The sequence below is a fragment of the Pygocentrus nattereri genome, chromosome 28 (assembly GCF_015220715.1).
Source record: "Pygocentrus nattereri isolate fPygNat1 chromosome 28, fPygNat1.pri, whole genome shotgun sequence".
Taxonomy (NCBI): Eukaryota; Metazoa; Chordata; class Actinopteri; order Characiformes; family Serrasalmidae; genus Pygocentrus; species Pygocentrus nattereri.
This window is the reverse complement of record NC_051238.1, coordinates 16,717,482-16,731,576: the sequence shown is the minus strand read 5'-3', so window position 1 is coordinate 16,731,576 and position 14,095 is coordinate 16,717,482. Positions and strand designations below refer to the sequence as shown.

The following is a 14,095-nucleotide window of genomic DNA, read 5'->3' as shown; positions in this document are numbered from 1 at the left end:
ACTAACACTGGGGGACTTTGACTCAGCAGCTTTTTCTTTATATGTGTGTGTGTCTGCTGACGCGATTTGAAAGCTCTGCCATTCAGGTGCGTCTCCCCTCGCGCTCTCTCTTCCTCTCTCCCCACACGTTTGCACATTCTTTTGTTTGGGCACAGGGCCGTCTGTTCCGGGCCGGGTGTTAATTATGGCGGATGAACGAGTGAGGTGTGTGATGAGTGAAGGTCAGGGGCTGTCCTGGGAATGGCCTGCCCTTTGTTGCTCTTTCAAAATCCTGATAAGAGCAGGAGGATTGGCGAGGGGAGTGGGGGCATGCTCGGCGGCTTAACCTTTTCCCCCAGCGCTGACACGCTGATCGATGGGATCCTTCATAGCACAGTGATCTGCCCATGTCCCTCACACTCCTCAGAGACACACACACACAAACCTGTTTCTCACTCATATACACAAACTCTTTGACACTATCACACACACATATACCCATCCTCAACACCCTCACCGTCCACTATACATAATGGATACATAATAGGAATAAAATCATTGATGTTAAATTCTAACACAATTTGTTTCTGTTCTATCAAAATCATAATGATCTATTTTTTATGGATTTATTATTTGATCAAGATGGATTCTCTGTATTCTGTAAACATTTGACCATGAAATATAGGCCAAAATTACTTAAAACCATAAATTTCCATTTAAGTTTAAGAACACCTTTCTTTGTCCCATAAAATGACCATTTCAGATACAGGGTTTTTATTTATTTATTTATTTTTACAGAAAACATTTATATACACAGTGGAGCCCAAAAGTCTAGACCACTAGTAAGAATGCTTCTAGTTTAATGTAAAGCTTTTCATTACAAATGGCTTAGCAGTTTGAGTGAGAAGATAAGTTAGTCACGTTAATATGTAAAGACGTATGATGTCACCCAAAGAAGTCCTGCAAAATCTGACCCAACATCTCTTACTATTTCAAGCTTTACAGGTGACTCACAGCAGCGCACAGACACCATATTTTAACATACTTTTTTCACCTGCTGCGCCCAGTGCAGCTTTAACATGGTCAGTGTCACAAATTTACAGAAATTTGAATAGTCACCAAAATTAGCCCAGAGTCTTGAATAGGGAGAGGGAAGCAAAATTAGCATGAAACACAGCATTTGAAATAGCATTTGGAATTATAGAGCAATAATATAACATGGAAAATGTCGTGCAGCATTTCAGTAGAATTATAGACCATGAAAATGACTGTTCAATACTGAGAAAGGAGAGCAAACTCATCAGCATCCTCATACACAAACTGTCTCTAGTGTAGTGTTGTTGATATTGTCTGGCTCACACACACAGGGGGAAGGCCTGCTGGCTTGGCCCCTTTCTACCATGGTAAGTCCTGGGGTCCCCCAAGCTCTAACACACACACACACACACACACTGGTGTCATGCTGGCAGAGCTGCTCTCTCTGTGGTTAATCACATCAGACACAGCACACAGCTTAACCTGCCAGTCTAACTGCCAGCCTTGTGGCATGTGACTACAACATTCTACCCACTGCCCATGCAGTGTGCTCTGCCATCCCATTCCAAAATATTGCATAATTCATATAATTCAAATATTGGTAAGATGGTAAGACAGTTATTATATGAAATGGTAACAAATAGGTGTGATGCCTGAGACATTGCTATATGATTTGTTTGAGATAAGTTTTTGGCCTAAAACATAGTCAGAGAGGTGCATGCAGAAAAAACACATTTTCTCAGATTTAGCACTATTTACCATTATTAACGTTGCACATGAAAACTCAGAACTCAAATTCTGATTCAGCAAGTTGTTCTACAATGGAACCATTTTACATCAAACCACTCTGAATGACTAAATTATGGAGAAATGTAGAAAAATTGCCATATCATATGCGATCATATGTAAGAGAATGCCAAACATACCACATTTGCCCTGATTCACAGTTCACTAAGCATGCATGTTATACATTTTATATACTGTATATTATGAATGTTACAGCATATAATAAATACACATTTTGTTGGAAGCCCTGTAGCTTCTGTTGTCACTAGTGCTACATTCTAGTCTGCAGTTGCAGCAGTTACTGATTTTGGAACTTCAGTAAGTAGTAGACCTTTTACAAAACAGTCTTATCATTATTATTTCAACATATCGCTGTTGTCAGATCTCCAAAATGGTAACTTTACAGGGGGAAGGAATAATCCCTACTTTACTTTTAATGTAAGTCAAAGGAACCAGAATTTTTTCCAAGTCATTTTGGACCGTTTCTTGTGGTTCATTCACCATAAAATTTACACACAATGTAAAGGCCAACAGGCATCTTCAAATTACGTAAAAAACTGAAAACGACAAAAATGGAGATAAGAGGTTTTGTCCCAAGAGCAGCGATATGTTATTAACTACACTTACCCTGCACTTTAATAGGTATGACAACCTTGTACCTGCACTCATTCACCATTTAATCAGGTCCACTTAGCACATAGGTGCTCTCTGTAATTCTACAGATACAAATTGTAGTTCATTTCTCTGAATACTTTACTGGCATTTCTTTATCCTATTCATCAATGATCAGGACCACCACTGAGCAAGGTGTTATTTGGGGGATAGAGCATTGTCTGTATCACTGCTGGACAGAGAATAGTCCCCCCAACATAAAAACCCACATCCAGGGAACAGCATTTAGCATCCAGAAACTGGTCACTAACAAAGGACTAGATGAAAGACTAGATCAAACTGTGCAATAACAGAAGAGCTGTCATCTCTAACTTTATATCTACAAGGTGACCAACAAGGTAAGTTTATATAAAGTGGGCAGTAGGTGGACACACATAAATAATATCTGCACAGTGGTGGTCCTGTGGGGGTCCTCAGTCCTGACCATCGATGAACATGGAGTAATAAATACGGAGAAACAGATAACCTATAATTGTTAAACTACAAAGTGCACCCATAAGGTGAGTGGACCTGATAAAATGGACAGTAAGTGTAGATGCAAAAGTTTGGGCACCCCAGTTTATATATTTTGTTGAATTCTTAAGTGAAAATAAGTTAAAATGTCCTTTATAGGGAACACACAACTGTACATTTTAATGCACAATTACTGTTTATTTGCTGCATGTGTTTTATTTAGGGGAAAAGTTAAACATAAAATGTGGCCCATGCAAATGTTATAGCTCGTTACATCTAATTTGCATATGTCTGTAGCTGTAAAGACAAATTCAAATTGCCATAGTCGTGTCTAATTTGGAGAAAATGTAAGTGTTAATCCTAAAACAGCCCATTCTTTATGATAGGCCTTTCCCATTACTCTTGACCTTCTAGATGATTCATTCCTTATTTATACTTTATAAACAAATACGCAGTTATTAATCCTTGAAAAAAAAATGATGGTCAAGAAGCAATAAAAGACAGAAGAAGTCAGTTAGCTTTCACAACTTTTTTGTCTGGATAAAAAAAACTAACTTGGACACATTCACTTTCATTTGACACATACGCAGTTTTACTTTCAATCAATCTGACAGAAAGTAAAGTCACCTGAACGGTTTTCAAACAAAAACAGTACGCCATATTACACCCGAATTTGAGCACTGGTCAAGGGAGAAAATGGCTAAAAGTCAGTCATGCAAGTAAATATAATCTGTCCCCGGGTAGCTCAGGACTTTCTTCTTTTTTTTTTTTTTTTTTGAAAAAAAATGAAGGAATAAAGAAACAAATGGGCCTATCTCCTTGGCAAAGCGCCGCTTTTCCACCCCATTTATCAAGGAGAGTGGGGGATTCTTTTTGATTGGCTGATTACTGGGAACATTCATCATAGCAAACATCTCCCCACCAATCTGACAATGCCATTTTGGATAATTTGTTAAAGATGACAAAAGGGACGGCATTGCCATGGTTCATTTCTGACCTTTTTAATATTAGAAAATTAATTTTCCATCTGAAACAAATGTATTAGATCCTGTCAGGATGGCCAGATGGATATTGCACCTCGGAACCACAGTCTTCTTGTGGACTTTCATTTTTCCTCCTTTCTTCTCTTTCCCTTTTTTTCCCCACTGTAGTCTTTGTGTGCTGCATTCAGGGTGGCAGGGGGGACGTGCTGTGTGTTTTTTGTGTGTGTATGTGTTGAGATGTCCTCTGGTGTCAGACACCTATTACTTACCCATCTCAGAGATTTACGAGCAATTTGTGCCCATCATCGCATCTCTTCCTCCAGCTCAGGAGCTCCTCACCTCCAGTTTGTGTCAGCACTATCTGGCCCTTCCCTACAAAGTGCTCCCACAAGGAAGGAAAGCACTGCTTTTCGTCGCTCTGTCTGGTTTTAGGGGAAGGTGGTATAAGTAGTCAGGGCTGAGGGTGGGTGGCACTAGTTATAGTCCTAGTCTGTCCCAGTCTGATCCGCTCTGGTTGTAGGAATACTCTCAAATCCATTTATATGTCTATTATAGAAGATGTCTCGGTGCTACTGTCTTGGCAAAGGAGGACGCACAAAGTCATTATGCATTTTTAACAAAATGTATCTTTATCTCTAGTTCTTTATAAATTTTTATTTTTATATTTTCTGTCCCAGGAGTTGTTGGAACAGAGTGGTTTGTCTTTTTTTAGCATGCAGGCTCGCAAAGAGTCAGTAGCAGACAATAGTGGCAGCTGCTTATGATGTACCAACCCGCCCGACGTGGTAGCTCAGGGCTGTCAAAATGCCCGTTCAGCTTGATTACGAGTCACCTCTGTGTTAAAAAGGGCTAAATAGCTCCATCTATTAGGCTGCAGAGGAGAGCGAGGGAGGATGATGACCTGCCTGAATGAATGCCGACATTCTTCTGCTTCTCACAGAACACCTGTGTCCCATTCATTTTGTTACTTATGCATCATCTACTTACTCTTAATATACACAGACTCATCCACACACACATACAGCACTGTACAAAAGTCAGAAAGCACCCATCCTTTCTTTATTTTTCTGTCAAAACAGCCATCTAACACAAGTTTTTCTTTTTTTAGGAGTAATTTCTAAGGACATGAGATATAAGATAATCCACTTGTATAAGGAAGGGAGAAGTCAAATGAAAACATGAAAAAAAACAAGAATTTCCAAAACTGGAGTTTAAAAAAATCTTTAAAAATATAGAGAAAGTGGCACTCCTAATAACTGCAATCTTTGAGAGACACAAGAGAAAAAAATAAGCTCCACTATTGCTTCAAATCTGAAAAGAATTCTGCAGGTGTTTCTGTCCATCCTTCCACTGTGAGAAGACAACTAAATACAGTAGGAATAAAGGATGGGTAGCTGTCAAAACCCGTTACTGAGAAAAGAAAATTTGCCAATTTAACAAAGAAGTTTCTAGTGTCCTCAGAATGATGGACTGACCACCCCAAAATCCTGCCATCAACATCATTGAATGCGTTTGGGATAATTTGTATGGTGAGAATTTCTTTGAAAAGAATGGAAGCTGTTGTACAGGCAAAGAGTGAACACACACACACACACACACACACACAAACACACACACACACATATATATATATATATATATATATATATATATATATATATATATATATATATATATATAAAATAACTAAAGTTATATTAAATTTGGTTTTTGAGTCTTTTCATTTTCTGTAAAAAATACATTTTCTGCTTTTGTCTGATGCTGAACAGATTCTTCTGTATGACTGTCATGATCACAAAGACTAATTCTAGGTGTACACTCCTACTCTTTAGGTGGTCTTGGGACCTCATTAGACACTCCTAGGAACACTAAAGTTGTCATGACTTTCTGTTTCAATAGAGTATAAATATGAGGTGGGACACAGTCATCCTTCTGGCAGATTTTCACAATCAGAAGCAAAGGAGCTTGATCAGAAGTGAGTGACCACATGGTCCAGTGATGTGAGAGCGGCATGAGTCCATCTTCGTCATTCCAATCAAGGTTTAGAGTATTTGGAGGAGTTTTGTGGCAATTTTTTTAAATGTTTGGTTTTTATGACTGAAAATGTTGAGAAGTCCTGTAGAGTGAGATGGTAATTGTAGTTGTAATATAACTGAATTAGTGATTCAACAGCTGAAAGTGCTGGGAGAGAGAAAACAGACAGAGGGACATGCATGCACTCTGTGTGAGTGGCAGAGATAAAGGGGCTGCCTGCTGAACACTGGCAAATTTATGACAGTCTATGTATATAGAGCAGTTTGTAGTAAATGCTTTTCCAGCTCTCACTGCAGAATAGAATGATACCATTTACAATCTGTTCATGCATAAAAGCACAAATGGTTCTGGTCAAGCTTTGGAGTTATTTGTGTTGTGATGATTGTGAGGTTTAGGACTTTGTGTGCTTAGTCATAGCCAAAACTCATCTTGTTTTACAACAAAAAGACAAAAAAGTACTGTGAAAGACTGACATTAAGTGTGAGATGCCCTGTTTTTGAAATCTGTGCGGATTTTATATACACCCAATTTCATTCACCTAGTAGAGATCAGAGAATACACCTTAATACATTATACAGTGACTTTAACAAATAGCTTCAAACCCCCAAATGTACATGTCCCCTATTAAAGCAGTAATTAAGAAGTTTCAAATAACTGCAACTGTGATGAAAAATGTAAGGGTGCAAATGTAAGAATAGTTTGAGCTACAATTTGGTCACCACAATTGCAGGAGTTAGTTGTATCCTGGCATCATCAAGTTTCTAAAACTACACTTGGATGCCACTTTCATGCCAACAAACTTGAAGGCTTGCCAAAAAAGCATCTAGCATAAGCACCTGGATTCCTTAAACATTACCAGAACTTGGATTAGAACCAGGTTCTGTGGTCTGTCTGTGACATAAGGTGGTGGACTGCGATGATGTGAGTGATCTTTCTTCCCAAGACTCTCAACAAATGCTATGGGATTTTATATAAAAGTCTGGCAGGCTCTTCCAGCAGGATAAGACAGGATCATGGCTGGATCATCCAGCAAGACAATGATCCTAAGAATATCTCCAAATCCACACAAAAACGATCCCTTTATCTAAACCATATTGAAAACCAATGTGTGAGCTGAAAGGAAGAACCAAGAACTGAAGCATCTGGAGAGACTCTGTATGGAGGTCTTAGATCCCTTTCTATATGTTTTCTCACTTCATCCAGCATTATAACAGAATACTATAGTAGACTCAGTGCTGTTATTTTGCCAAAGCACAATGTACCAATTGCAGAAGTGGCAATAATTATGCTGGAGAAAGATGTTTGATACACTATATTGCCAAAAGTATTCGCTCGTCTGCCTTCACACACATGAAATTGAGTGACATCCCATTCTTAATCCATAGAGTTTAATATGATGTCGCCCCACCCTTTGTAGCTATAACAGCTTCAACTCTTCTGGGAAGGCCTTCAACAAGGTTTAGGGGTGTGTTTATGGGAATTTTTGACCATTTTCCAGAAGTGCTTTTGTTAGATGAGAAAGCCTCACTCACAGTCTTTGCTGTAATTCATCCCACAGGTGTTCTGTCGGGTTGATGTCAGGATTCTGTGCAGGGCAGTCAAGTTCTTCCACACCAAACTCACTTTCACTCCATTTCTTTATGGACCTTGCTTTGTGCACTGGTGCGCAGTCATGTTGGAACTGGAAGGGGCCATCCCCAAACTGTTCCCACAAAGTTGGGAGCATGAAATTGTCCAAAATCTCTTGGTCTGCTGAAGCATTAAGAGTTCCTTTCAATGGAAAGAAGGGGCAGAGCCTAACTTCTGAAAAACAACCCCACACCATAATCCCCCCTCCACCAAACCTTACACTTGGCATAATGCAGTCAGACAATTACCATTCTCCTGGCAACTTCCACACCCAGACTCATCCATCAGATTGCCTGATGGAGAAGCGTGATTCGTCACCCTGGAGAACACATCTGCACTGTTCTAGAGTCCAGTGGCAGCACTTTACACCACTGCATTCGACGCTTTGCATTGCTGATGTAAGTCTTGGATGCAACTGCTCGGCCATATAGACCCATTCCATAAAGCTCTCTACGCTGTTCTTGAGCTAAGCTGAAGGCCACATGAGGTTTGGAGGTCTGTAGAAGTTAGTGACCTCTGCGCATTATGGCCTCAGCATCCGCTGACCCCGCATTGTCATTTTACGTGGCCGACCACTTGTGGCTGAGTTGCTGTCGTTCCCAATCGCTTCCACTTTGTTATAACACCACTGACAGTTGACTGTGGAATATTTAATAGTGAGGAAATTTCACTAGACTTGTTGCACAGGTGGCGTCCGATCACGGTACCATGCTGGAATTCACTGAGCTCCTGAAAGCGACCCATTCTTTCACTAATGTTTGTAGAAGCAGTCTGCAGGCCTAGATGCTTGGCTTTATACACCTGTGGCCATGGAAGTGATTGGAACACCTGAATTCAATTATTTGGATGGGTGAATGAAAACCTTTGGCAATATAGTGTATTACAGTGATCTATAAAATAATTTTTGTTACTTACTCTTGAGAAAAAGGTGCTAAACTGTAAGTGAGGTGGTACCCCTTCTTGTCACTGGGGTGGTACCCTCATAGGTACATCTTCAGTATCTTTAGTTAGGGAACAAAATTGTATCATAATCCATTATATTGATTCCACACACCCTGTTTTATCTCCAGCTTTTTATTTGATTGTTCTGTTTTAAAACATCAGGTACAAAAGGTACAAATCTTTTCCCCAGGGAGAACGGGGAAATTTAATTCTTGATAAACAAAAACATACCTACAGATACATTTTTTCTGACATTGTGAGATCAAACAGCAACTTTTATTCACATCCTTATCTGATCATCCAAGTGTGTCCTGAGGTCACTGTATACGTTTCCCTTTACGGTAGTTGTCCTCAAGTAAATGACTTTTGTTTCAAGTACAGCTTATGTCAGCCTTTAAACATTACTTGCAGCACATTATCAAACCACTCCACCCCCCCGTCTGTAAAGGTTGGACCAACTTTTAACAGGAGCAGAATTTGTTGCGTCCTCTCGTTATAGGTATTGCTGATGCTAAGTGCTTTGTGGTTAAAAGCATCAGCTCCTAATCCTGCTTAAATCAGCACCATTTTTTCCCTGTTACAGATAAGCAGAGTTTATGGGCCTTTAAGGCCCAGCCTAATTACTATGCTTTAGATAAGTACTTGTCCATCTGAGTTCATTTGACCTTCCATTTCCTGCTCCACAAGTGCAGACGCACCAGTTCACCTTAGATATTCCTCCTCGCACTCAGCCTCACCTAGAAGAGGATAGAGGGAAACTTTCTGCGCCGTGTTTGAGTATTCAACACATCAATGCTCAAATCATCTCCTGTTTTCATATTCCTAATTTCCTAATTGCCTTTAATTGGTTAATTACAAATTCAAATGAACAAATCTAGAGGTCAGAGAAGCACACTAATTGAACAATCAATCAGCGTTAGACTGGTGGACTATTGTCCAGCTTTGATTGACAGCACATTAGGGGCTGTGTGATTGGCAGGTTTTTTGTTGACATTGAGGGCCAGGAAGATTGTTGACTGTATTTCTCTGCAGTTGTTGACCTTGACATTTTGAGAGGAGGGTAGGGGCTGTTCTGTGTAGTTCTGCTGTTTTTAGGAGGAACTTTGTGCAGAGATGGATTTGGGCTTCACAGCTCATATAAGGGCAATTTTTTCTTGCAAAATGTCAGAATGTGAGCATTTTCATATTCATATCCCTAGACATACTTTCCCCTCTACATATAATTCAAATTCCACAGTTGTTTGGACAGCATGCCAAATGCAGATAAAAACATACAGCAGTGATTTATACATCTACTTTGACTTGTAGTAAAACAGTGCAAAGACAAGATAAGTAATGTTTTGACTTACTTGTTTTTTGTAATTAATGCCTGCACCATGCAACATGGGACAGGGATAATTTAAGATTAAAAACATTGTTAAATGTTCAAAAAAAATATAGAGGCCTTTAAATTTTGATGTTGGCACAAACTTTTGAAAGTTCTTTGGACAGCAAAGAAGACAAAGAAATGCATCCTTGAACAAATCAAGCTGCACCTCTCGCTCAAAGCCCAGATAACCAGATTGAAGCCATCTTAATTTGGACATATTCTGAGACAAACCGATTAACTGGAAAAGACTGTTATGCTTGGAAGTGTTGAAGGTAAAAGAGGAAGAGGACAACAAGATGGATAGATAAAATCAGAGGAATCATGAACCAGCCATTCAGAAGCCTGAAGACCCAAACAGAAGACAGGATATTCTGGAGAAACACTATCCACATGGTTTCCACGAGTCAGAAATGACTTGACAGCACTTAATAAAAAAAGGAGCATCCAAGAAAGGCCAAGTCCTATATGAGCAAGGATGGGTTGAAGCTCACCATATTGCAAAAAATCCAACACTTTAAAAATAACATTCTTCTAGCAGAGATTGCAAAGATTGTAGGTATTTGACCCTCTAGAGTGCAAATGATCAAAGATTCAGAGAATCTGGAGAAATCTCTGTACATCAACTTAATGCCTGTGATCATTGACTCCTCCAAAGGCACAGCATTAAAAACCAGCATGCTTCTGTGATGGATTTCATCACATGAGCTTGAGCTCACCGCTGCATCAGCAAATGCAAGTTGTGTCATCTAAAATGTGCACAGCGTATTGTGTAAATTCCTATACATTCATTACTCTATACATGTCATATATACTATATATGTATATATAAAACCATATATGTCGCTACACATATTCCCTATACACATCTGTACATACACTGTGTCCTTACGTGGCATGTAATGTAAACTGTTTCTCTTAAAGTTAGTGTGTGTGTATTTCGAAATCGAAGCCTGTGTCCCACCCTTGTATCTGTAATACGAGGAGAATAGCTAATAGAATGCCTCTATTGGACTCTGGGAACCCCTTCAAGGAACTGATGAAGCTGCCCTAATGGTGGCTGGATTTGCCTTTCTGTTTCTCTCTCTCTCTCTCTCTCTCTCTCTCCCTCTCTCTCTCTATCCTCCTTTTTTTCCTCCCTGTGTGTTGTTTCCCTCTCTTCCTTGCGGGCTCCATCCATCAGGCTGGCATGCGGGCTGCAGCTCCACTCCCAGCCACAATATTTCACTGCCTGCCATCACAGGCCTGACAGCCCTGCGCTCGCCAGGAAATTGCTTTGGCTGTGAGTGGAATTTCAAGCACCAAGCACCGCCTGAGCGCTCTCTCTCCCTCCCTTTCTCTCCCTCTCTCTGCTTTCTCTCCCTCTCTTTCTCTGCTCTTTTTCACTCTTTCATTCTCTGTCTCCCTCTTCCACTTTACCTCTTTCTCTCTTTGCTCTTCTCTGCCCTCTCTCTCTCCTTCTTCCTCTCTCTCTGCTTTCTCTTCCTGTCTTTGCTCTTTCTCCTTTGCTCCCCCCCTTTTCCCTCTCCCTCTTTCACTCACTCTGTGCTCTCTCGCCTTCTCTCTTTCCCTCTCCCTCTCTCTCTTCCCCATATCCTTTTTCCTGTTTTCCTGCTTTCTGTCTTTGTCTTTCTATTCTCTCCCTTCTCTCCTCCTTGTCACTGCCCTTTCTTTCATTCTCTTCTTATTCCCCTCTTTCTTTCTTTCTTTGTCTCTTTTTCTAATTTCTCTTTAATCTCTCTAAATTTCTTTTTCTTTCCGCTTCTTTCTTCTCATTTACGCATGTTTTGTCTTTCACTGTTTTTTTGTCTTTTTCTGTAATTTACTTACATTTTTCTCCCTTCTTTCTTCTCTCTCTCTCGCTCTCTCTCTGATGACCCCCCCAGGAGTTGAGGTGAGCTTTGGAATGTGTAATGAGATGAGGGAGAGTTGATGTAGCTCTACTGTACAGAGCGAAAGAGAAAGAGAGGGACAGAGAGACAAAGGAAGAGACAGACGGAGAGAGAAAAGGTCAGGGGTGAAACATTGGGCCTCTTGTATATACACTATCAAAAGCGTCCAGGCTACAAATGTGGGAAAACTGAGAGAAGGAGAGCGAGGCTAAAATAAACGGTCATTAATGTTTGCCTCTGATGAGACACACATAGCAGGACGCTCTTTGCGAAGCCTCATCACTGAGGAGTGGTGACTCACACACACACATGCACGCAGACAGACCACTGAAGCTCATCAAACGCCGACCCTCCAAACAGCGACGCCTCAGCCCACTCAACAGTGTGATCGGCCGTCTTACATGAACCCCACACTGCGTCTCTCTCTCATCCTCTCTCCCAGCGCAGGCTTAATGATGTGGCGGCCATGTTGGAGCCCACAAGCCGTGCGCAGTTTCCTGCACCGCAGCGGCCACTACAGAGCCGGAATGGTGCGTGGGCGGCGGCGGAGGCACTTCTGAAGGGTTTTCCTCTCTTTCCTTATTCCAGCTGCGTGCCGCTAGCAGAGCTGTGCTCTTTTCTGCAGATAAAAGCCCTTTCTGTAAAACGCCTTCACACTTTTTTGCTCTTTTCTTCTCCATTCATAGGAGCTTTTCCATCCTCTCTCTCTCTCTCTCTCTCTCTCTCTCTCTCTCTCTCTCTCTCTCTCTCTCTCTCTGTCTCTCTCTGTCTCTGTCTCTCTCTCTCTCTCTCTGTCTCTCACTGTCTCTTTCTGTCTCTCTCTGTGTCTCTCTCTCTCTGTCTCTCTCTCTGTCTCTCTCTCTGTCTCTCTCTCTCTCTGTCTCTCTCTGTCTCTCTCTCTGTCTCTCTCTCTCTCTGTCTCTCTCTCTCTGTCTCTCTCTGTCTCTCTCTCTGTCTCTCTGTCTCTCTCTTTCTCTCTCTCTCTCTCTCCTTCCTAAAGTCTGTAAATATTCTCTTTCGAATGACAGCCAGCTACTCCCTGACTTTACCAGGGACTATTGTATTTCTGCTCTGGGATTTTTATATATATATATTTTTACTCCTTGTTGCGACTCGCTGACAGTTATTATTGTACCCATGCTGCAGACCAAATTAATCATTCGTTTTATGGTAGAAGCCGGAGCCATTGGCCCTGAGTCCAGATACAGGGGCATTAGGTTTGCTCGCTGACTAAGGAACATAAATGAATCTCTCTCAACCATGCCGCGGTTATTAAAGGCAGCTTATGAAATGGCCAGCGGGAGAAAGGCTGTCGCTCCTTTATAACACGGTGAGTGATCGTCCCGCTCACATTGTTTTGACTGCTTAGCATCAGCAGGGTGGCACTTTCTCTCTGTCTGCACGGTATGGTGCTGAGGCGAAACCTAAAGCTGTGCAGTTGCACTCAACTTTGTAACAGCCTTCTCCAGATTTGATAATCACTTTTAAAGCTTTAATAAAATATATTCTAATGCAGTCAATCAGCCAAGACATGTTTGCCCTCCGAAGTTTCATTCTGTAGTTGCACTGGAGCTATGAGGCTAATGTCGCTAACAAGTAATCCAGGCTTATGGATGCTAATAAGCATTGGGCAAACTGCATGCCTGAAACATCATGTACTTTCCTGAAACATTGTTGAGGTGTTCAGTAATCTCAAACAGACTTATGTGGTTTCTGACACTGTATAAATGTAACTACAGTTGCCTAAAATGGACAAAAGTCCAGACAAAATTCAGGCTTCAAAATGTCCACGGCTTCTCTTTTTGATCATGCAGAGTACTTTTGCTCTTTTTTGCGCAGTGCAAAACAAAAGAAGCAAATTCTTAAAAGATGACTTATCTTTATTAGCTCTGTACCACATTTTATATGTGCTTTATGTATATAAATATTAAATTTGAATGTTTTTACACATTATTTCTGAATATATTTTGAGTGCTTTGATGTATGAGTTTTGTCTCTGTTTACATGTAATGCAGCACTTTGTAACCTCATTGGTGTCGCTCTCTCTCTCTCTCTCTCTCTCTCTCTCTCTGCAGAAGGTGAGCTTGGAGTTCTACATTGATGTGCATGCTCACTCCACCATGATGAACGGCTTCATGTATGGTAACGTGTTTGAGGAGGAGGAGCGTGTGCAGAGGCAGGCCGTCTTCCCCCGCCTGCTGTGCCACAACGCACCAGACTTCTCTCTCGTGAGTCTGCATCTCCCTCTCTCTCTCTGGGTCTCTCTCTCTATGACCTCCTCTCTCTTCACACAGCACTAAACCCCAGCAAGCACCCAAAACGCT

At 41.0% G+C, this 14,095-nt stretch overlaps 1 protein-coding gene across 1 annotated transcript in view; it reads left to right on the top strand.

Annotated features, from left to right (window-relative positions):
• Positions 1-14,095, top strand: part of agbl4 (ATP/GTP binding protein-like 4) — a 495,015-nt gene that overhangs the window by 445,408 nt on the left and 35,512 nt on the right. The window contains exon 10 of the mRNA XM_017693529.2: positions 13,847-13,999. Within this exon, the coding sequence (XP_017549018.1) occupies positions 13,847-13,999 (153 nt within the window). The remainder of the gene's footprint in view (positions 1-13,846; positions 14,000-14,095) is intronic.